Source organism: Aphelocoma coerulescens, chromosome 3 (assembly GCF_041296385.1).
Source record: "Aphelocoma coerulescens isolate FSJ_1873_10779 chromosome 3, UR_Acoe_1.0, whole genome shotgun sequence".
Taxonomy (NCBI): domain Eukaryota; kingdom Metazoa; phylum Chordata; class Aves; order Passeriformes; family Corvidae; genus Aphelocoma; species Aphelocoma coerulescens.
The window spans coordinates 70,185,966-70,211,483 of NC_091016.1; the positions used below are offsets into that span (position 1 = coordinate 70,185,966).

At 38.1% G+C, this 25,518-nt stretch overlaps 1 protein-coding gene across 5 annotated transcripts in view; it reads right to left on the reverse strand.

The window, feature by feature from the left end:
- LAMA2 (laminin subunit alpha 2) overlaps positions 1 to 25,518 on the reverse strand; it is a 343,741-nt gene that overhangs the window by 6,173 nt on the left and 312,050 nt on the right. For 3 of the 5 annotated variants that reach the window (XM_069010798.1, XM_069010800.1, XM_069010801.1), the window contains 11 exons: positions 23,902 to 24,046; positions 21,924 to 22,062; positions 20,205 to 20,216; positions 18,217 to 18,337; positions 15,803 to 16,021; positions 14,304 to 14,452; positions 11,317 to 11,493; positions 10,288 to 10,501; positions 5,651 to 5,763; positions 4,008 to 4,197; positions 1,501 to 1,656 (listed from right to left, as the gene is read on the reverse strand). In XM_069010798.1, the coding sequence (XP_068866899.1) occupies positions 1,501 to 1,656; positions 4,008 to 4,197; positions 5,651 to 5,763; positions 10,288 to 10,501; positions 11,317 to 11,493; positions 14,304 to 14,452; positions 15,803 to 16,021; positions 18,217 to 18,337; positions 20,205 to 20,216; positions 21,924 to 22,062; positions 23,902 to 24,046 (1,635 nt within the window). The remainder of the gene's footprint in view (positions 1 to 1,500; positions 1,657 to 4,007; positions 4,198 to 5,650; positions 5,764 to 10,287; positions 10,502 to 11,316; positions 11,494 to 14,303; positions 14,453 to 15,802; positions 16,022 to 18,216; positions 18,338 to 20,204; positions 20,217 to 21,923; positions 22,063 to 23,901; positions 24,047 to 25,518) is intronic. The other 2 variants (XM_069010799.1, XM_069010803.1) reach the window with 1 other exon arrangement.

Here is a 25,518-nt window from a genome sequence, read left to right on the forward strand (position 1 = left end):
ATCTGCACGGGTCCCCTCCATTACCTCTGACAAATAGCAGTAGGTAAAGACTTTGTGTTATCTTTCTCCTTAGATTAATATTTGTAAATTGCAGATATATTTAAAACAGCATAATTTGATACTACTAGGAATTATATGCTGTGGGTAGTTGAGTATTGCTTTTGGTTTTCAGTGCCTCAGATTTGGTTTGGTGAATCCAAAAGAGCAGTAGATTTGCCTCAGTTTGGGCTTTCTGCACAATCTATTATTTACTAAGAAACATGATGTTACAGGTCTGTTTTCTTTATGGAATACAACTCTCAGATGTAGAGTGGTTACTCATCCCCTTCATTCCCCATCCATCAGTCAATACAGGAACTTCAGCAAGGTCTAGGAATTCCTTTTCTGTATTTATTTCCTCCACCCAAAGAAGGGACTCTTGCTTGTCTACAGACTGGTATTTTCCATTCCATAAACATCTTGGTACAATGGTATTTACTCGTGTGCAGCTTCTTTGGGAGTCTGTTTTGTTTCTTTACCAGATTTGTGCTTTGCCTCCTCTTTATGGATTCTCTGTATCTACCCAGGATGAACCCAGACATAGCTCCTACTGACATTCCATTTTTTGTGTGTCTGAACTGTGCTGTGCTAGACGCCAAATTCGTTGTTTGCTGTAATTAAATTCACTCATGCTCTGGGTTCTGCTTTGAAAGAACCCTCTGCACAGAGAGCAAAAGAAAGCATGGAAGATGTTTGCCTCCCATTCTGATACTGGTGTTATCTTGGAGGTTGGAAGTGCATTGGTGAGATGACTAGCATGGAGTTGTGCAGACAGATGCAGTAAATGGTCTGGGTGAGAGAATACAGCATTCTTAGTTAACTCTACAAAATTTAGGCCAAAATGATATTTATTTCCCTGGGCTCTCTGTCATCTTCAATGCCAGCATGGAAGCCGGGCACTTGAACCAAAACAGTGATAAATTGATATACACACATTTAATTTGGAAACAGAAAGAGGACAACAGAACTTTCATGGCCTTCTTTCAAAACACCCTCTCTTCTCTTTTAGAAATAGCAACACAAAACTGATTATTACAGTAAGCAGCAGTACTATGGGGTACTTTGTCCAGGGTAACTTTGGCTTCTGCTGCTCCTTCTAGGAGATCCTTTCACTGTTTATTAGCATTTTCTTCTAGATTAATTACAGCCAAGAGAAAGGGCAAGTGGTATGCAGGAACCTATACTCTAGCTGTGCAGTGATCCAAGTGGATACAAGTGTATGGAACTTTCTGCTTTTCCAAGAAAGTAAATAACTGCTATTTCAAAAAAAAATTTTTTTTTGCATTAACTGGATTCTGAGTCAGATCTTTCCACTGAAAGAATGTTGTGTACCTCCACTAAAGTCCATTTTATCCATATTCTTGAGCAGTCTGAGGGAAAAGCAAGACAAAATAAAACTGGAAGACATCGGTACCAATCAAGACATAAGGCAAGTAAGGTAACTTAAACAAACTTGCTTACCGGACCAATTCTCCTGGTTGTGTAGTTAATGGGCAACCCTCCCACATACAGCATTCCTACAACATCCAGTATATCAGCCTTCTTGGGGCTCACAGTCCTGTTAGAAACACCATCTACTATGAGGTTTCCTTCTTGCTTGATTCGACTTACTTTTATCTAGAAAGACACAAAAATGCAATACAATTACAACCAAGCATTTCCAGATCGTAACTACTCTTATAGTCCAAAAGATACAGCAATACATGAGAAAGTAGCAGGAGTGGTTACAGAAGTACCATGGCAGCAACTGTGGATAATATTTATGGACAAAGCCCCTGAGAGAGGTTTTGTGCCAACATCTGACTGTGTGTTAATTGCATCTGGGTCAGGAGGCATCATGACAATTGTTTATTAGAATTACTGAAAAGACTTGAGATTCCTTTAAAATGCTTCATTGTTATAACAGGCATGGCACAGTATTTTTTTTTTTTCCTGGAATCAGACAGCAATTTTAAGTAGTGAGAATAGATAAGTACTTCAGAATAAATGCTGAATGTTATGGCACCGGTCGCAAATCTTTATAGCAGCACATGTTTGCAGACAATATTGAGTTTATGATTCCACTAGCTTGGACATGCCTCAGATCATAGTTCATGCTAGAGTAAATATAATACCAACTATGTTCTGTTGGTATTATGGCTTTTGTTCAGACAAATGGACCGTGAATAGCATGGAAGGAGTGCAGTTGCTGAAGAGCTGAGGAAATTCTAGGCCAATGTCTTTCCAAAAGTTTATATTTAAATCTATACAAATCAGTATAATTATGGTTCTGCATAAAAAGGGGGATAAATGCAAAATGCATCATGCATGCTAGCAGATTTCTAAACAGCACAGTAGTTGGCTCACCAGAATAGCAAAGAGAGACAAATAGCATTTTTTGGCTTTTCTTTAACATGGCTGCTCCTGCTCCAGTGTGGCAGTGTACCTGTCATGCAGTGGGAATCACTGAACACTGACAAGGGCGGCGTGAAGGTGAGGGCCTGAACCTGGTGTTTACAGGCAACTGCAAATTTGAGACAGATAACTACACCTTGGGCAGAAGGAAGATTAGATGAGTGAGACAGGAACTGGGAATAGACATTCTTACAGAGGACCTAAACAGATAGCAGGATAGCAGCAGCACCAAGTGGCTTCTGTCGGCCTGATGGAAATGTTTTAATTCAAATCATTCCAAATGGAGAAAAGGCTGTCACTAAAAGGATTATTTTAAGGAGAAGCCCCTGCTTTCCCAGAAACAAAGACTATGGCCTTTTCCTAAAACCCCTGCCTTTCCTCCTCCCCTTCTCAAAAATTTTTTGTGCTTTTTGGGAACTGTGACTTTGTCTCCATTCTCCACTATAGAAACAGGATCTACAAAAAGGGGTCCCCCTCTTGTGGAGTGTCAAGCTGTATGCCCAATGAGCACAATCTTCCATTAAGAAATATATGCTCCATTTAGTTCTCTTAGAATAAAGAGAAAATGCCTAAAGAAACAAAAGTATCTCTTCTGTGTGTACAGAGGGAGTAGCAGAATGGGGCCTTGGTCTACTGCCAGTGCTCCCAGGCATTATATGAAAGAGATAAATGATTACTACAACCTCATTTTTCCCTTTATGAAATACCTTGGTGTAGAGCAGTTGCTATCATCAAAAAGTTCATGACTAAAAATCTCGTGAAAATAAAATTCCTGGAGAACAGAGTGGGAATGAGGCAATTAAAGTGTAAGAGAAAATGCAATTAGATTTTTTTTTTTCTCATTTGGGGATGAGATGTGGATACTGAATTTCTAAATATCTGTACAAAATTCAATGTAACTTACAGTATATAAATTCAACACATAGTTACATGTGTACTTTTCTTCTCTCTCTTTAATGGTGCCTTCCAGCATGTCACCTAATGAATATACTGTGTGTCTGTGTTCCTGGACCCAGTAAATAGTGAATTTCATGGTTGTGATATTATTCCTTCTCTTAGCATCCAAATGCCACAAGTATTGCATATAAGGCTCCCTCTCATAAAGTCACAGAAGGTGCTGCCAAATACATCCATGAATATAATATTTATTCCCTACTGAATTAATAATCCAGGGAAGGTTTACTTACATGTTACTTTTTTTTTTCCCTTTTGTTCTTAGCACTCTGATTTAACAATGACATTATTAATGTAGAAACAACTGGTTTTAATGATGTATTCCATCATTGTGAGCTGATACTCACATGAGCCCTATTAAGCAGGAAGGAACATTTTCTGCAGTTCTTTACTATATATGGGTCATATTTTAAATATGTTCAGAAATATGTGTTTCCTGAAGGATAAATTTCTGTGTACCAGTGCATCTGACACAAATTTTGCTAGATGGTTTTTTTTCCCCAGAAAATCCTAGTTGTAAAGTTTGGCTTGTGTGGACTACATTTTGCAAATATCTTAAGGCAAAACAAAGCTCACCCTTACCATTACGAAGAATAATTTAGAATTAGAGACTATTGTACCTGGTGCCACTGGCCATCATTTATTTTGTTGAAAATCACTGTGCTGGTGTTTCCACTCCCCAGATCATAACTGAAGTAAGGCAGACCGTTCTTTATCTGAACTGTAGCAAAATCAGCATGGTTGATGCGGGCCATATAAAACAGCAAGCCAGAATCAGCTGTTGTTCGGACTTCAAATTCAATTGTAAGCCTAGAAATCAAACAAACAGGAAATAGTAAAAAAGGAAAATATATTTGGAGGCAGGTACTAGACAAATTCACCTGCTTTACCCTTTTGTGTTTTTTTCTAAAAAAATTTTATACAGCTAGTGGCCAATTTTACTTGTCCATTAGAGCTCAAGAAAAATAATCCAGTTGCATGCAAATTGCATTTCACACGTATCTGATCCCTGACATGTGAGCATTCATCAGTTCCTTTGCTGTGCAGACACAAAACTACAATCTTGGCATAGAATTTCAAGATATAATTCTCAGCTGCAGCTGTAGCAGCTAGAAAATCCCAGCACTTGTAAAATTCCAGCAGCATTACCCATCATCCACACACATAACGCTCACAGAGGAGAGAGCTGTAGTGACAGCTGGCAAATGCTGAGTTTCTAATGAGTTGTATTGCCTGAAGACAGGTTGCAAAACTTTTAAAGATGCAGAGAGAAGAGTTTACAATGAGGATATAAAACACTTATTCTGATCTCTCCCAAGAGAAAATGAGGCTGTGTCTGAGCAAACCTGCTGACCCTTTGGACAGAATGGTAATGTTGAAAACCTCCTCTACAGCAAAGAACCTGTGAAGAAATTATTTAGATTCTCTAATGCTAAGGCAACACATCACTAACCTTGCTCAAGCTGAGCTGCAAATTCAGTACCTGAAATCAGCTGATAATACAAATGTGAAAAATCACTGCATAAAACTGATCAGACCAGGATCATTCCTAGTTTTCTAGGATTAGCATATGCGGTACAACATCTTTATAGGGATAAATAAGTATGAGGCAAACAGATTTGGAAACTATAAGCAGTGAAATTGCTTAGTGGTGTGACATGGCACATTTGTTAATGACCATGTGTCTTCAGAGCAAAACCAAAACTAACAAGGTCTAGCTTCACAAATCCATTGAAAAAAGCTGCACTTCTATAAACAGTTCATGGAATTCCTTTGCATGTCAACATCTATATGCATGTATCGTTATACTTTGGGGTGGCAATGTGATTTTTCCTGTTTACTGTGCAAGCTTGACCTTAACTATTGGAGGAAAAGGGAAAGAAGTTTTGCTTATTGAAAGAAATTATCAAGTTACTGAACAAAAAACTTTCTTCTGAAAAAGCAATCTGTGAAGTCAGTTGCATGACCTGGTTCCATTATTCTGTTTGGTTTTTACAAATCAATCTGGGGTCTGTGTGTGCCCAAACCTTTACAAACAAAGAGGTAAATTGTTTCTGTGAGAACTACTTAGGTGGGCACTTGATTGCCTAGATTTCATGCTTTAATGCTTTTTGAGGTTTGCTTAATGAAATTGATTAGTCATGGGATGTGATCTTTTTCAGATTATGTCCATACTTTTGGGAGATGCCTTTGAGAGAATCAGGAGGGGCATTTTGTTTTGAAATTTTTCCATCAAAACTCACTGCTGAAACAAACAACATACCTGTTTTTCACTTTGGTGTCATCAAATGCAACTGCAATGTGGCTGTTCCTTGAAAGACCAAATTGCTTGCCACCTTCTAAAATGGATGGTTCTGTGTCAGTAGCACAGGAATCCTGCAAAACAGACAGCAATCATACAAACTTCATATTTTGTATCTGTGCATATGCTGGCAGTCTTCCAGCTGGTCAGGACTGAAAATATTGTACCTAGTCTAGAGACTGGCCCTGCAATTTACCAGTGTGCTGATGTCTCATCACACCAGCTAAAGTTATAAACCAGTATGACAGGAACTTGGAGTAAAAGCAGAGCTCATTAAGCTGGCTGTAAAAGCAAATAAAAGTAATATATGAACATTGCTGCTTTCATGCTTTCACCAGTGGACATTTACAAGAGTCTTAAGTGATTTCCAGGCAGCTCAGTGTACCCTTAGCTCACATAACTGAGTTTCACGCAGTAGGATGCCCTCTTACAGAAATGAAGCAAGAATTCAAGTTTTAAAGGGATGCTTTGTTGTCAACTTGAAATCTAGTAATCTTAAAAATAATGAGTTAAAAGTAGCTTCAGATCCTGCAGCTGTCAATGAGTCCTTCAATTTACTTCTTTATATTGTTTTACAACTGTATTCTTAGCTTAATGTGCTGTTGTTTCCCCCGGTGCTGTTGAAAGGCCCCCACAAACAATCAGGGAATCCGAATAACTCCTGGATAGATGTAACAACTGTTTAACTCCCCAGCTGTCTAATGTAGAGACATTACCCAGGTTGTAAAGAAAGAAACCCCTCCCTGTCGTTCCACTTCTATTAATCTTGAAGTGGTGCAACAATGTAAGGTAAAATATCTTCTGTCCACTATAATTTTCTCCTTTTAATTTCACCAGGTCTTTTAATCTCTGGTATACAAGCTCTTGTATAGGGGTGCCTGGGGCAATGAGAGACCATGGTAATTACCAGCTTCTACTCATGTCTGGCTTTTGCCTCCCACTGAGAGTATTGTGAAGAAACTACTCAAAGGATCTAAATCAACACAATATCAGACAATACCGCTGGGAAAGAAACAAACTTTGATAGCTGCAAGCTCTGTTTTTAAGCACTGTGGCTGCTATCATTTTGGATTGGTGACAGTCTCTTATTTGAGCCCTGACTCAGCAGGGACCTGCAAAGCATAAGGTGCAGTGCCTTGCTGACAGAGTTCTTTCTCTGAAACAGTTTGAAAATGTTGTGAGTGACTTAAGCACTGAGATTTCAACTGCAAAGAGGAAATTTCTTGCCCCCTGCCACTCAGTTTTCTTATTTTTTGCTTTCACACGTCACAAAAATCTTCATAACAGTGTAGAGGACTTCTAAAATATAGTTTTACATAATGAATACTCTGGTTTGAATATGACAGAGTAGAACGCCACGCATTATGACAAGAACAATTGATACATCAATATGCAACGGAGGGAAAAAACAGGGAAAATTCACCAGGACCAAGCAAGGTTATGAATGTATGACACCAGTCTTCCAGTGATCATCAAAAAGAAAAAAAAATACTCCCACAATGCAGGGTAAAATTTCGAATTATTTTAAGCTTTACGGGCTTATCTAGAGATCTAACAACTAAGTTAATGACAATACTATGCATATAATACCTTCAATTACATTTGAGCTTGCTAAAACTTGAAGATAGGGAATAACAACTGGTACTGGAAAGGATTGGAAAATACACACCCACATCTTCCTCTGGCATGCTTTTACATTTTACATGGTAAAAGGATATATTCTGACTGTAAATTTAATCCTAGACTAATATATTAGTTAGTAAGTTAGTTATATGTCTGACCCTGACACAAGCTGCTCCCCAGCATCAGTAGACACTGCAGTTTTTCTTCATTCCAGCAGGATGACTGTAAGAAAGGGCAAGGAGTATGGGAGAGTGTCCAACACACCATTGTGGTTGGAATCATAGCATACACTGATTATTTACTAATAACTACTTATAATAGTAAGCATTCATTAGGCTGATGTGGAACAGTCAGCAAAAGGAAAAAAAAAATCAGTAGGGCATGTTTAAAAAACTTCCATATTTTATTCACAGCCCTGTGTCTGCTTTTGTTTTGTCTAAGGACAGCCAGCTTTACAGCTTTCACAAGACTGTGCACTAAGCATGGATCCTCAACCTGTATTAAAATATCTCAGCTTTGTTTTCTTCCCTATTGGCCTTAATGTGTCCTGGCTGCTTAATAGTCTCCCATATTACATGAGAGCCTGAACTCTTCAGCTGCACTTTACTTTGGTCTTGTAAGATGTCAGGGACTTAACTGGTAGGTCAAGAAGCTTGGGTATGGCAGTGGGAATGAAGAACAGAGGAGCCACTGGTGGACTGTCACACATTCTCCATATTCTCATTTGCTGTATTAGTAATTACAAAGAAAGCAATTAGTAGAAAGAGCACTGAAGCAGTCCCCACAGTTCACTGAATACTGTTAATAGCACAATGCAGAAATGCATGGATCAGAAGAGAGAGGTACCGTCACGGAGTCAAAGGCAGAAGTAACGCTGGCGCTCCTCATTTCAGCGGCAAGCGAAGCCTGAGAAGCAGGGAATAACGTGAGGCAGAAGCAGCAGATACCCAGTGCTGAGGAACATTTTGGCATCCATACCAAGTAGCAGCAGACTGGTGGCTGGTGTATTTCCCAACTGTCCTATTTATGAATCTTTTCTTGTTTTTAGTACAGGGAAGGTTTTTTTCTCATTTGGGATTCAACTGCCCTCCCCTTTTACATGCAGATGGATGTATGTAGGCAAAAAAGCTCCTAAAAGGACTTAAATAGACCATGTACCTTATTTAAGCCTCCTATGTGAAAATACTTTTTTCTGCTGTACATTTTCCTTCTACATTGAGATTCTGTATAATTTACTGTCATATGAGTGCCATCTCATATGAGTGCTACCTCATTACCAGACTGTAGTTACTTTGTTGCAACGGTCCTCTGAAAAATACTTTGAAGAACTCACTAATATCAACGTAACAGCTATCCAAAAGCTTGCCTTATTTAAAATAGTTTCAAGTCTTCAGCATACTAAAATGGTTTCATTATTTTCAAGAGAGAAGTGGAGTAATGGTGCTTTATTTAGATTTTTATTTCGAATTCCTGTTTTAAATTATCACTGCTCTAGATATGTGATATACACAACTCACATTGTTACAAAGGGACTAGTTTCTGATATTAATGAGTAGACCTATTCCTCTCAATTTTGCTATTTTAAAAGTTAGTGTTTATAATCTTAGGAAGTGTACACTTGCTCTTTCATGCTCTTCTGCGGTTTGCTTTTTGTTTTGTTTATAAGGCTTGATCAAGGGATACTATGACTGCATTCCTTCACAATAGTGAACATTAAACTGGATAATCTTTTTTACCTTGTTGTTGCCTGGTTCCTTATCTTTCTATAGTAGCCTTACTGTACTGCAAATTTGCTTTAAACTCCAAACAGAAAAGCTGCACTGGAGCCCTGGTGCTACAACTACTCCACCTTGTGGGAACGAACCACAGCCGCTGCCCAGCATTGAGAGGCCGGTGCTTGTAACTGTGGGGCTCAGGATATGGTAATAACTCAGATGGAGCTTGTCTGTCTTGAACCCAAGGCTCCCATTTCCAGGTACGTGATGTGGAGATTTCAGTAGTGCCTGACAAGTCCTTCTAGATAAAGCTGTGCCATAGATACCTGGCCAACAAAGGTGGTCACATATTTCAAACAGAATTTCGGTTCTTAACTTCTCAAAACGATCTTATTATTGAAGTGTAAATTCCAATAATGCAAATAGGCTCCTAACTGGGGAACGTGCAGTCTTTTCACACCATTTTGAAGCCTCACTCACACTGAACTATAGCCTGCATAAACCTGCTGGTTGTATTCAGGTCTAACAAAATACAAATAATTTTCCTCTCAAAAATATCTTCCAGTGTATATATTATTGATTTTAATATTCAGATGTGTCAACATATGTTTTGTGAACAGTAAAACGTTGCATCAATCTACAAAACTACTACACTTGTGAGAGAAGAAGTTTTGTCCTTAAATTTTGTTGCGTTAGAGTGCTTGCCACTATGTAGCTGTTTATTGCTGGTAACAACAGTTGAGCTCAATTTACCAGAGACTGGGGTTTCATTTTGTAATTCTCCTGACTAAAGTTACAAAATAGCAGTAGAGGAATTGCCATACCAAATAGGCCTCCTGGTTTATCTTCATCCTGTCACTGACAAGGCTGTTATCACATGCATCAGAGAACAGCACAAGAAACATCATAATGAAATGGATTTCCCATGGGAAAATTTCCCTTCCAAACCCAAGCAGATATTGCTTGGCTTACATCCTGAAGTGTAAGGGTTTATGCCAAAGCATGCAAGCCAAAGAGAATTCTAAACCTATATCATTCTTCAAATTACTGTTGTGATAATCCAAGCAAATTCTATCTACCAGTTTTCCATTATCTACAGGTTTTACTGACCTGCAACAAGGTGTTTCATCTACAGTACCAGGCTGAATTGTTACTATTTTTGCGGCAAAGTGCTTCATTATTCCTGATGAATAGCCTTTCAATTTTGCCTGGAAATAGAAACTTTTAAAACTCTACCTGACTGAAGTGATTCATACTTACAAGTGCTGATGACAGAGATGGTGGTGGAGGAGGAGAAGCAGGAGGGATTCTTGGCCCTTCTTTCTCCCCATTAGTGTCTGGTTCAGGTTGGACCAGAACTGTTGCACGAGTTGGTTTATCCTCATCCTCAGGTGGCCTAACTTCTGGTTCTAGTGTGGGACATCGGCCAATATCTGCATTTTCAAAGGAGACGGGTTGAGCAAAGTCCATAGGGCTGAGAACACACAAAAAAGAGTGATGTCTGTAATTAGTTTTTCTGCCTTTTTACCACCCATTTATAAAGAACAGCTACATGCTGCAGCGTAATTTCACTTCACAGGATAGAAAAGTCAGGACTCATCCCACCCTGTACAGGTAGGTACAGGTAGAGAAATGGGACACTTCAACTAGAGGCAACAGTGACCATTAGTTTTTCTTCCTACAGTCCGTGCAAAGAGACAGGCATCCCCTTTGGCAAACTTTACAGGCCTATGTAGTTTCAGTGGTATTGCAGAGAAGTCCTTTACTCTGATGTGGAGTGATAAAATCCTAATTTAGGTACTTCAGATGTATGAAAGAAAGATTTAGATGGAAACTTTCTATAGAGGCTTTATTTTATTCATCATTGCCTTTCCTTTTATTCAAATGTTCCTTCCAGATTACTGCACTTTCCACAAAGTAAATTGATTCCCATGGTGGTTCTCAGAATTTTGACTTCTCTTGGAAGTCAACCTCACCTAAAATAAAGTATTATAGTACACCATAAATACCTATCGCTGATGCACATCTTACTGCAGCATTACTGCTGAATTTCTCTGATTTCATGGATAAACAGACAGTGTTGGCTTGCCTGTAAAACAGCTCATTAATTGCACAGCCTATGGAGCATATAATGTAGACAAAAAAAAGGAATGGCATATAAAGAAAAGAGATAATATTCTAGGATCTGCTGCTAGTATAATTCGTTGCAACAATGAACTTTCTTCTGGAAACCAAGGTAGTTAACCAGATCTCATTAACTGGACATTTGCTGGCATCATTGAGACTTACATGGCATTAATGACAAAATTCCATATACAGCCCTCAAATGGTGGTATGTTTCTGACAGGTGCAGTCTGAAACTGAGAAGAAGTACCCCCCACAAAGAGCTTCTTAACAGAGATGGGCTGGTCTGATGGCAACCTCTGAGTCTGGACTTTGTCTTCATCGACTTGAACACTGAACATGCTGTGGAAAAGATTTCAAAGCAAAGAAATATATTTTTTACTCTGGTTATTTCTTGTATTGAAATCACCCCGTTGTAGGTCCCATTTACTCCTACACTAGCTGTAACAATGAGCAACTCAAATTATGTAATTGGTGGCTCACATTAAATGCATATTAACCACTAGAGGGGTTTCAGCTGCTCCTGTGCTTCCTTGGTTGTTGTTCGACAAAGCCTGGCAAAACTGTGCTGTGGAGGGGTGATAATGTCAGACTGTGGCTGCATAGGAAGAAGTGGTTTGTGGTTTGGCAACACTGACACAGCAAGGGTTGAGCTGGCTGTACTGTGGTGGTAGATAAAATCATCTAGAGCTCAGCAAGATGGGAACAGCATTTTGTTTGGACTCCCTATTTCCCTATGACCTTCTTGCTGGGGCACAACCACTGCTACAGACTGCTCTGACTGCAGGATCCAGGGCACATATATGGTACACTTCTTAAAGATGTGGTAGCTTTTTATGTGGGAGGTGACAGGGTAGGAAAATCGCTGATTGCTCACCATGTACTGATACAGGTGCTATAATTCCCATGGGCATTTCACATGGCACAAGCAAAAGACAAAGCTGTCCCATGGTTACTGTTAAGGCTGAAGAGAGGAAGGTAGGAGCCTCTGCAGCACCACTGGCTGACTAATAATCAGTTTTTGGCAAATAAACTCCCTTTTGTCAACTGCAAATATATTGAACTCCAATATTATTTCTTAACTATAATTACAAATGCTAGCAACTGAATATTGAAAATGTATATTGAAAAGAGGCCTGTTTTCAAATGCAAAATGCTTGGCTTTGTTATTTACACACATCCTAGGCAGAACTGGATAGTGACTTAAGCACCTGAATTACGTAAGTGCTGTACTATGAGCAAATTGTCCAGTTTCCTCATAGTTTTGGATGGATTAATTTGGTCTGGAAAGCTGCAGAGTAAGAAACATGATTAATTTTTAAAGGGTTAGAGAAAGTAGTTATTAAAGGACTTATCTCTGAGGACAATCCCTATGATATCTTCCAGACCCTTCAGCAGTGGAAACAGAAGGAGAGAGATTTTTCTAGAGGCAGTTCAGAGCAGAAGACTAATTTAGGTTCCATGAAGTGTCCCAGAGAGGACACTTCCCTTCTCTTCCTTCAGAGGTAGTGTAAGGAAGTCAGATTGCCAAGACTCAAGTTATCCTTTGTGCTGATGTATCTTAGACATGGCTAACCATGCTAAACATCTTGGGTCCAAGCAAAACCATGCAGTGATGTACATTAGTCTTCAACAATATCGTATTTCATAATTATATGGACAATTATCTCTCTGCAGAGTTTTCCCGGGGTGTTCCTCACATTAAAAAAAAAAAAACAACTTGAGTTCATGATGAGAAGAAGAAGGGTTAATCTTAATTTGTGTCTTTTCACATCTGTTTCAGGTTATAGAAACATCAGACTTCAGACAATTTGTTTTGTAACAAAGCTACTTTGAAAACACAGAGGTCTCATCTAACGAGCATCATCACTGGATGGCATTGTACACCAATTTTTGCCTTGATGTACTCTCACAGGTACCCTCATAAGGTCAAGCTACTGTACTTGCTATAGCACTGCATAGAAGAATTTATTCTGTTGTTTAGAGCCTTCTGTTATCATCTGCATATTTGTGTTCTGTCACAGTGACACAAAATGTATCACAAAATGCAGTCATCCATTTCCAAAATAACTTTTCCTTCCAAAGCATTTATGGGTTGGCTTTGATCTAGTCACTGAAGTAGAGGAGATTTATTGACTGGAGGCATTATTTACGAGAGGTTTTCTAACAATACAATAGAAAGGCAGCCAGAAAATTATATGGAGAGAAAATTACAGAGACGACAGAAGAGCACCTCAGGACTACACAGGAATGGTTGGTCAAGAGGGCTGCAGTGTTGGGGGGGTAAGAGGGTGAAGTGGATAAGTGCCTTTTGTAACATGCTGGATGTCACATCTTCTTTCTGATTTCTTTTAAACAACACAGAATGTTGTGCATAGTGCACTAATCCAACAAATGTCTGTACAGGATGTACACATTTGTATGTTCAAAGGTCCATAATAAACCCTGCTTGGAACAAGGGCTCTTCCAGGCCATAAATAATACTGCCTGCCTGAGTCCTACACATTACAGTAGTGATGTTTCTAATCACTTTCTGAATAGTGAAGTGTAACAGGAAATTTTTACAATGTCTGAGAAAGGACAAAGGAATTCAAATGAAATTCAGGGTAAAACAAAATGGTCTGAAAAGGTGGTTTTTCCAATAAGAAAAGTTGGACTGTGTGTTTTCACAGTTTTACCATATTTAGCTGAGCACGACTGTGTCCAGCACATGACATCTCAAAAAGGCTACAGGCTGCTGTGCTGTTGCAGTTTGTACCCTTTGGAAATGGTCTTTTTCTACATGTCCTGAAAAGGAGATTTACTGCACCACAGCAGAATTTCTCACCCACAGATTCTTTAATAAAATATATTTGCCAAGAATCAGAAGATTAAAAATTCTGACAAATCAGAAGGTTAAAAGTTCAGACAAATGCAGGTCTCTGGAGAAACAGGCTGGTAGCCTAGAAAAGCATGTAAACCCAGCTCTTCAGAACAACAGTGACTTAGAATTCTTATTTCTAAGAATTTTTTTATAACGATGCAATTAAACTAATTTTTTTTTTTGTCTCAGCAGAAGCATTTGCATGGATTGCCAAAGCCATCAATAGATTTGCTCTGTTGAACTAGCTGTGCTATAGCACAGGTCTGTAGCACCTCTAGGTATTTGTTACCCTCTAGCTCGTTCTATCCGGATGGAATGTGCTCTGCCGTCGTGAAACTCGCCAGCCTCTGGTCTGAGGGTGATTCTGTAGGGATCCCGGATCCCAGTGGAGATGTGCACTTCCAGCCGACCTCTGTTCAGGAACACAGCATAGTAGGCCTGCAAAGTATATGTTGGAGTGAAAAGGTAAGTTACATTTGGAAAGAAATTACTTCACTTAGTTTTATGTTAGCGTGTATGTTTTATTGTCTTACACTGCCTTTTAATTGGCTCACCATAGACAAGACATGGCTGTTTCAGTTCTGCTGCTGCTGCTGCTATACTCAGACTCTGGCACTTTTATAATGAGGAAGGGGTAAAACGAGGTCATGCTGGAAACATCAACAAAAGATTTAACTCTCTACCTATTTTCAGAGAAGGATGGAGACTTCTAACCTACAATTCTTCTGATTTTTGTTGATACAAGACCTGCTCTTAAACTCATCAATCCCTGAAGTGCATTGATCTCAGCTTGAGTTCTGTGTTTGGAGGGCTGGCAAATCATGCCAGCAGTTAGTCCAGCACCAGTATCATATTGTGGCAGATTTCAGGATCTAAACTTCAGTTACTATAGCAATAAGTGGTCATGTTCACTTCTGTGACCTGAAGAGCTGGGAAAGGACAAGGGAGCCCCCCTACCCTGAAGTTAATGTCATCCAGGTGAGCCATTACAATGTGCTGTCCCTGGAGTGCATTACTCCAGGTCACTGAGAGCTCTCTTCCAAAATAGGCAGAAAGGAGAATAACGAAATATAATTTCCCAGAAGTCCTGAACAAAGAATGCATCAACACATTCTGTTTATTGCTGTTGTAGTGTGTCTATCTGTCAGGATTTTAATCAAGTTTTAATCAAGACTTGAATAATTTCTAACAATTTCTAGCAATCACACCTATAAGTCACTCAGACACTGTGGACTTGCATAGCAAATTTGTACTTTATGAGAGAGAAGGAGTGGGCAGAGCACTGAAGTCTTAAATTCCACATCAGTGATCCCAAACAAGGGACTTATCTTAACACTGTGTTCATCAGCTCTTTTTTTTTTTTTTTCTTTTGGCGTTAGGGAAATTAGAATGATCCTCATTCATGTCTCTATGAACAGGAATGAGAGAGTTTCCAAGCATTAATAGTGCATAAGTAGTCCTCAGAATGAGTGAAGAACAGTATGATTTAATATTTAAGTTTGGTTAAAAAACCCAACATAGAATATAATAAAAAACCAAATCTGCTGCTTAGCAACAAGCAATGGATACCTGACTGCAAATCTGTAAGAGAAACAATTTCTCCAAGACAAAAAACCAATTCTGAGCTTCTGTTAGATTCTTCATCACATAAAGGATAACATTAGAAATAATTTATTCCCAATAATTGAATTTTAACTTAAGCATAAACATCTGACAGTGTCTTGAAACAAACCGTGGCAGTTCAGTAGAATTGTGGGGTTTTTCTGTCTTTTGCCAGGTTCCTCGTACCTGCCCTGTCTGTCTGCGCTTTCTCCTCAGAGGGGCAGCTTTCCTTGCAGAGTGCCTGCGCTTTCTCCGGGGAGGGACAATTGTGCCACTCGTGCCAAATAAGATGATCCCAGACTCATTCCTGGTGCTGAAGGAGAGATTGATTTCTGTGCCCATGTCAAAGGAGACAGGCTGCAGTTCCACAAAACCTGGCTTGGAGAAGCTAACTGTATGAATGTTCTGTAGGAAGGAGAGGACAGGAAAGTGCATTAGTAGAATTAAGAGCGAGAGTATGAACGCACAGGAAGATTTCTTAACTAAAATAATAAACTGCATAAATATAACTAGTGTGAAAAGATGGAAAGTAATAATAAACACATAGCAATTTACTCCTCAAAGTGTTCTGCAAACACTAATTTACCTGCTTACATCTAGCATCATTAGCATATTTGTGGAATTCTGTCTTACAGGAAGGCAAAGTTCCAGTTTTATGTCGATATATCCTCTTGGATTAAAAATAACTGCTCAAGGTTGTTTTTATTTTATGTATGTGTTTTCCATTGAGTTAATACAGCTGGAGTTTGCTTTTAAATCTATATAATAGGTAATATTAACATAACAAATATGAACGTAAACTACATTCTATTATTTGTCAAATGCGCTGAGAAAATACTTTTCATTAATCAGTCACTGTTGCTTCACCAAGTATCACTGCTTTCTTGGTTACTCAGAGTCATAAATGAAGCACTTGTTGCACATGGCCCAACTTTTGGTACACTGGTAGCCATTAACACAATTTAAAGAGTAGAATATGTCATCAAATAATAAATCAGTGCATACTGCCAAAGATTTTCAGTCATCACTGCCAACTTATGTATTCTTCCAGATGTGGAAGACCAGTGACTCTTTCTAAAGTAGTTCACCATTTTTTCAGTACAGCAGAACTGTTTTCAGGTCTAGAGATAAAAGATTATGCCAGATAAAATCATTGCTGGTGGTGCTCACCTTTCTCTGAAATCTGAGGACATTTAAATAATTGAACACATATCCAGTCTTTATTCTTTACTTTTGCTTCACTTCTTTTTAATTTTCCTGCATGTCTTGTTTTGTACAACTAGAATATTTTATTTATTTCCCCAACAAAAGGGTTAATCCAATTGGATTTCATACTCTGGAACCTCAAGTGTCACAAAATAATGTGAAAGGCAAAGTACTTTCTAAGATTCATAGCAACAGAAGAAAATGAACACAACTGTTCTTTCTGTAACACCTGTTACAGAAAGAATATACTATAAATCAAAATAAATATGAACCTCTCTATCAAATTTTTGTTGAAGCCAAATCTGGAAGATTTAAAAGCATTTGAACAATCTGTTTTTACAGTTTGGCTTTACCACAAACTTGAAATATTAAAATATGGATCTCATAACAAATCTAGTCTAATATCCTGTCTGAGAATGCTACTGCTGTGTACTTTTGGCTCTGATGAAGGCCAAAGGTACAGTGGATAAACACAGCAAAAAAGGGCCCTTGTCTTTGTTTTGGCCTGGCCAAGTTCTGGTTACTGTTCAAAGTAAATTTTTAATGCTTTGTAGAAAAAAAATATTTGGAGAGCACTGGGTTAACAACAACATGTTTGTATTTACTGTAATGGTATCTGATATGGAATCTAGATCATCTTCTATCTGCTTGCAAAACTCTCTTAAATTGTAGAGATTTCCAGAGAAGAAATACAAACTATTTATTGGGACACAAATGTCAGTGGAAGTATTTTTTTATATAAAAAGACTTTTCCATGGAAAATTACTAAATTCTCTCCCAAATTTCAGATCAGGTTTCTTGAATTCTATATGCACTAAAAGGCTGTTAATTGCAAGAAGCAACAATTGAAAATAAACGCATTTAAAGCTAAAATAATAACACCTATTTCGCATATTCTTAGTGATCAGTAAGAAATGCACCTTCCAGCTCAGTGGTAGCTCATGACAGTAAGTATTCATACCTGAGGTTTTATGTAGTGAATAACTTTATAATAACAGTTTAAAAAAAATGTAAATCCTTGGGTTTTATGTGCATCAATTTTTTTTAGTTTTTGCAGAGTTGTCAGTGCCTATCCTCATTAATGTCAATAATTCCCATTTTTGTCAGCTGAAACAAAGCTAAATCCCTGTTAAGCAGTTCAGAAAACCCTACCCTTTAGGAATAGGGATATCACAAGTGGCCAGGGATACTCCCCAAGAAGTCAGGATCTGAAAAACTGGTCTACTTTCTGATCAGACTTGCTCATCTTTCTTTCTCTTAAATTTAACTGGATTTTAAGGTTAGATTCCTATCTAAGGAATATACCATATGCAATTAATCTACTATGCCATAAAATCATAAACCAGAAAACATTTATACACATTAAGGCCAAAATACCTGGAAATCAGACTAACCTCTAGTGTGCATCCTTTGGTTAGACCAACGAAGTCAGGACTGCTCAATATGTTATAAGGTGTCCTTGAAATTTCAATGTCTTTGAGGCAACCTGTGTATTTCTCTAAGTTTACTTCAGGCCTAAAAAACATTTAGAAGTACAATGTGTTTTCAAAAATAGAGTTTAGAGAGAACAGTCAGCCAGACACACACACGCACACTTTCAGATGCACAGATGCTTGATTTTTATTTTTATTTTAACTACACACATACACTCGAATACATGTTGCCTTCTACCATATACCAACACACATTGCACTCTGCCAGAAGAAAAGCCTTATAAAGTCACTCTGCCAGAAGAAAAGCCTTATAAAGTCACTTCAGGAAAAAACCTGTCATTCATACCATGGAGAGTAAATCCAAATAGAAAAAAACCACTATTTATTTCACTAAAAATATTACTCATCAGTGTTTACTAGATTATCTGAATTGTACGACCAGCTAAAAGAGAGAAAAATTAATTTGGGAAATAAATAAGGAGTTAAAACTGGTGTGGGGTGGGGAAGGGAGGAAGCAACAAACACTTCAGTTCCCTGGAAGGAAAGAAAAAAATTTAAAGAATATTAATTACAAAATAAAACCATTTTGCACAGATACTAATCAGCTGCATGTTTTGGCACTGAAAGCCATTCTTTGCATTATTAGCCAACCTAGCAAGCATGATGTATTCTCTGGCAGATTAGTACCCTCTGCATAAGTTAAAGCAAGCATCTGGTTTACTAAAATGTTCCATATGCTGCTTTATTTACAGTCAAGTAGCTATGGTCACCTTTCATTTTACATTTTCTTTCCTAGCTCTTCTCCAGTTCCTTTACGGATTTATCCTCCCAGCAGAAGAACAGTTTTGCTGTTAACATTGTCACTGGTGCTTACAGTCGCCTGTCTTTGCCATCCAGAAACCATTCTTGCTATTACCCTCTCCTGCCTTGCCCAGTGACAGACTGTCCTCATCCTGTCCTGCTACAAACAGTTGCTGTTATAATTCCCAACCCATACCACAGAATCACAGAAAGGGTAAGCTTGGAAGGGACCACTGTGGGTCGTGTGGCTCAAACTCTTTGCAAACACCGAACACTTGCTTGATGTTTTCTTAAGATTTCTTTTTTCCCTTTTTCCCTTCCAAAATATATCAAACAAGGTCCAAGTTCACTAAGATCTTGCATAACTCTTGGCTTGTTTTTCAGGTTTTTCTTGTTACTTTTATTTTTTTTTCTCGCCAAGATAGGCCAGTTTTAGGGGAAAACAAACAGCAATTTCTGGAGCTTGTGAGGAAATAATCTTTCTGAGGATCAGGGCAGAGGGCCGGGGCTGAAGTTGTATTTTTCCAATTCAAGCCAGGAATTAGCTTGTGCAAAAAAAATTAGAATGTGCAAAACACAGTGAAGTTCAGTTCATATCTGAGCATACCAAAGCAAAAGCAATGGATACAAATAGTTGCAAACTGAAAACTCAGTCAGAAATAGGTGATCTCCCCCCTCTCCCCCTCATCCTCCTGTTCTCAAAATAAGAAGTGGCAAATTTCACAAACATCTCCACCTTCCCTTCATGCTCTCCTCAGTAACTACATCACTGTCTCTGAGCACGGCACTCCCCACCTCATATGGGACTACACTGCTCCTACAGCCCGGAGGTCGGAGCCAAAGTCAGCAACCCAGCTGGCTGGAGCTTCGCTTCCGAGGCATTCCGGCGTCATAAGCAACACACAGCTGGAGTAAGCAGCTGCGTGAGGAAAAACAAAAGTTGCTTGTGTAGGTGTGTGCACAGCATGGAAAGTGAGGTGAGCACTTGGGAGCAGCTTTGCTGGATGTGGCAGGAGCAGCTCGCTGAACTAAGAGCCTTAGCGTAGCAGCTGCTCTAAACACTGCTGCTGCTGCGGTGCCGCCCGTGCTTTCAAGCTGCACTTTAACTAGACACATGCAAGTCATGCAAATAATCTGATTGTTTTTACCTTGCTTTCATACTGGGGTGAGAAGGAAAGACAAAAAAAGAAAACAACAAAATGGCATTAATTGTAGGAAATGGTACTTCTTGTATTGTAGTTCTGTGATACTTATTAGCAAGGCTCAACCATTACACAGTGAAGCAAGCCGATGTACTTCATTTACAAACAACATATAATAATAGGTGAGATTCGATGTACACTCTTGGGCTATAACAATTAACAGGAGTACTCTGCAAACAGCTACCTTAAAATGTAATTAATCTGAGGGCTTTTATAACTTGATACTATACTTGGTCATGAGCAAAAGCAAACCATGTAAAAGAATTTGGCAGAACTGACATGACCTGATAATTGCAAAGTCACAGATACCTCAGTGTCTATTGTTTGCAGTAGCTCAGCTTTCTCCTAATCTCCCTTTCACTACTTTCGATCCTAATTTACCATAACATTAATCTTGCCTCAGGCACTGATGAATCATAGCTGTAGGCAGAATGGTTATCACAGGTCAAAGCAGCTGTGGTACACTGATTTTCTGGGCAGCCACAAAGGAAGTGGAAGATAATTGCTCTAGACATTTTGTTATGCACTGGTGTGATTTCACAATCACATAATACAGTGTTATATTTCATGAATAAAATAGATCTTAGATCTTATTATTGCTGGGTGATTTGACATCAGAGGTCAATTATTATCCTAACAGATTAACAAATGTGTCCATTCTTTTAGTTGCAGAAGAGTCTGTGGATTAAACACAACAGTTTCTTGTGCACAAGACCACTTCAAGGCTCTCATTATGCCATGCAGTTAAAGCTGACATAGATTAATGGGCTTGTTTCTGTGTTGCTCATCTGTTCATTGTAGCACAGAATTTTCTTGTTCTTGTCATTGCAAAACTGCTGAATATTCATTTAAACTTTAAGTAAGTTTTTTTGGTCTATTTAAAGCCATGTAAGAAAATCACTAAATTCAAGTATCTGTTATCCCATTTCTTTAGTTTATTTAAGCTAAAGTTAACATTTATGAATATTACTATGCAATATTTAACAAATAATTACTGGGAATTTTATTTGTGTAAGAAATTCAGGATCAGACTTCTGAAGGGAAAAGGTTGTCATATTTCATTCTGGTTACATTAAATATATCAAGAGTATCGTGTCATATACTTTAAGTCCTGAATACAGGAGGAATTTTGTCTAAGGAGATCAGGAACTAAGACCCACAAATAATTTAAAATTATATCTAAGCAAAATATCTTAATACATATTTAAAGTATACTGACACTGATTATGCAAAACCATGGACACCCATTAAGCAATAATCCCATGTGGAGTAGTTTGTAGGTCAGTTTTTCTACTCATGAACAAAGTAAACATTTGTCCTTAATTTTGTGAAGATATTGAGCCAATTCTCTGCACCTGCAGTCACAAATTCTATGCATCAAATAAATAAATACTTTACAAGTCAGCTAGATCATGGTTCTTGTACAGAATCAGAAAGATGTACTGCACTGCAAGTGTTATTTCCATTGTATCTGTGTAAGGTGAGCTGTGTGAAATACAAAACATATGCAAATAAAGCACTATTCTGCTGTGGCAGTAGAGGGTACATTGGGAATTCACCATTCACTTACTGAAAATGAACTTGAGAAATAAATGTAGAGAATAAGATTACATTGTATTTATATCCCCTTACCAAGGCTAAATAAATTGGTTTGAGCCATGTTACCTTAGATTTCTCAGGGTTGGCAATCCCCCAAAATATATTTTCTCGTGCCCTTTTAAGTTGAGTCCAAAGTGGCTGCCTGTAGAAATTGTTGCTATGGTCTCTTCTTCATTGGTGTCTATGTCCACAATTGATATGTTGGCTAAAAGACATTTGAGATTAGTTACAAAATATCAGTCATGAACAATGATGTCTTAATGTAAGAAACCAACAGAGAAATATTTGGAGGTTAGCAGGTGAGGGAAGAAGCAAGGAGGGCTGTATTTTGCAATTAAGATACTGGATTTCCACATTGTCAATTATGGGCAGGGGAAGAAAGCTGCACTTTCCTCTGTTTCCATAACAACCTGAAAAGCTATAGCAATTCTGTACACTATATTTTTATATAGTCTCTAAACCTGTTTCAATTTGGTGCTTTTTTTGTGTCACTGTAATTTGGAGCTAACACTTCAGGACAAAGTCATGACAAGAGATCATTTTACATTTAATTTGTGATCTCAGTCCAAAGACTGCCACTTGAACAGGATTTTCTACTGTAGAAGTTTGTTAAGCATTGTCATTATGTGCCTTAGATATTGGTGATCAGTCATTCTAAAACATTTTCAAACCCAAAGCAGGCAGTTGCTGTCATGTCTAATCTCACTCTGGAGTCAGTGATGCGCCACATGCAACCATCCTATTTAGGTGCTTGTTCCATGTATATTTTTAATGTATGGATTAATACAGAATATAAAGTTCAGTAAAAGAGATAAGACAGTGAAAAATGCTGAGCAGGCCCCAAGATAGATAGGGATGTTTTACCAGAGGGATGTAAAGAAAGGATTTCTTTCCTTCCATCCTTGAGAATTGAATAAGGACAGACTTTCTGCTACACCTTACCAAAACCAGGGTAATTTTCCTTTCATTTCGATACCTGTATCTTCTTTATTAACACATGATGTTGTTTGAATGCTATTGATAAATTACAATTACATGACATTGTATTTTATATTAATACCTCCTGGGTTAAGTATGAACTAAGACAACTGGCTAGCAATAAGACATTCCTCCTCTAAAGGCACAGCAAATCTGCAAGTGAGATCACAAAATTATTTTGGCCACTGTCCCAACTCCCAAGTCTACTTCAGCTAAATGACAAGGAAGAGGGTCTGTGTGGGAGGTGTGAGGGCCAGGTAGAGAGCTGGCACTGCAGGGGGCAGAGGCAGAGGAATTTGTTTAGGGGCTTGTGGTGACCCTGAAGATTCAGATTGCAGCAAAATTTCAAAGTGCAAAAGCACAGAGTATGTCACAGTTGCCATAAATAAAACTAATTTGGCTCCGGTAAGATTCTACCAGCCCTATAACCAGACTACAAAACAAAAAAAGGGTTTTGCCAGCATGATAACCAGTAGTCTTTGTGATCTTATCAAATGCTACCACTCCACATTTTGTGCCAGTAACAGGTTAAAGAATTAGTAGAACTTCTGGAGACGTTCCCATTTGTTTCCATGCAAATTCAGTTCATGGCATGCTACACATCATTAGGAAAGATAAAGTAGTTGTGTTTGTCTAGTGAGAAACTGTACTGTCAGTACTAAAGTCACTGCTGTTTTAAGCACTTTGGTATATGCTGAGCATGAGAGGACTGTACAGCATGAAAGCATTGCTGTCCTAACAAAAATCACACAGGTGTGTTTCATGATTTGGAACAACATCAGGGAACTGATGGAAAGACTCCTTTTTTCCCCACTCAAAAGAATTTTAGGATGCAATTTATGACCGTGTAAAAGAATTATGTCTGAAAAATAGGCTATCTGTTCATAAAGCACTGTTTGACAGTGCAATCACTCGCATGCAACTTCACACACCTTTAACCTAAACAAAAGAAGTTGCTAAATCACCAGAACTTATAATTCCCACAGCAACTTCCCTGTGATTAGATGGTTAGGTGTACTGCACAGGTAACTGGAAAAGCCATGGTGCTGACACCACAGGAACTTACCTTGCTTTTGAATTCTTGACAGGGTGAAAGATTTCCATTTGCCATCATTATGACTTTGGTTGCTGATAACCGAAGCTGTACCTGAACCCAGATCATAACTGACTTTTATACGCCCACCACTGAGTTCTACACTCATGAAATCCTTCTGTTAATGAAAAGGGTTAGATACACCATTATGATTCTTGTTCATTTTTGTAAGTGACATAAAACATTAAATAAACACTTCCTAATTCTGGGTGACAACAGATGATTTTTTTTTAACCTTTAAAAAAGCCCCACAACTTATGCATTTACTACCCAGGACTATCATGTATAAAAGTCTGATGCCAAGCTCTTTTTTCCCTTTTTATTCTCTTTTGGATTGCTAATTTAGCTGGAATTTTGCTAGCATTTTAGGTGGAGTTCTGATGGGAGAGTCGTACTTTTATTTTAGATTGAAGATAAAAATGGATGTTATAATTACCTGAAACTAAAACTCAGCTTGGAGTTATGTCTGTACTACAGTTAGTGTATTTATTGCATATCTCGGCTAGATTTACACTTTCAAGGCTGAAAACAAAAATAGTAAAGATGGTAAACTGGGCATGTTTAACCAGGTTTTCAGAGAGTAATCTATGGAAGCAACAAAGGAACAGAGAGATGGAGACACACAAAGCTATGAACTCTCTAATTTTCGTCAGCCACCGACACCAGTATCTGAGCAGCAACTGGAGATGAATGACTGGAGCAAAGATATATGCTGCACTGTCTACAGAAGAAGAGCTGGCAGGATACAAAAAGCAAAACAATAGCCAGGGAACTGGACAGCATGAAAGCCATTAAGTTATGGTGGAGCTATGACCCAGGACACAAATGTACCAGAGAAATTTTTATTATAATTTTGCTCGTAGCCAGTTCCACCTCTTCTCAGAGTAAAACTGATCAAACTCAGGTTTCTGGATTCTTAGGTATGTCTATTTATGCATCATTCGAAAGAGTATCCTCAAAGTTTTTATGCAGTGGGACAGTATTATAAAAGACAAAATATGCCAGGGAACAGTGTTTTTGAGTTTTCAATTAAATATTTTTTTTGGTAGAAAAATACATAAATTAATAATAATTATATAAAGTAATTAAAATAATGACATTATTTCTACTTTCAATATTCAGTTATAAAAGTTCATTAGAAAACTACATGATAAAATGCTAGCTTTTGCTATAGTTAGCTAGGAGGAGCATCCTCCTCCTTGATAATTCCAGCTTGATTCCAGAATTTGATAATTCTTTCCAAAATACAGGAATCTGACATAAGACTGATTTACACAAACACAGTTTTTGTAAAATAGTGAGTGCTCAGTAATTCTTCAAGACATCAGTGAAAACTACTGTACATAATTTCTGCCCCATATGAAAAGGCTAAGGGAAGGACTCTGTTCCCTGCCAGTCATGCAAATCAATCTGGATCAGAGATGCCGAAGATGAGTTAATCAGATCTGGACAGGTGTCTTTATAAGTAATTTCTCCTTGTTATCCACACACTTTTGATACTGTGTGTGAATAAAAACCTTAAACAACTTTATAACTAATGTTTCTATTCTCTATTTTAGCTGTAAGAGGCATCATTTGTAGATACTGGAA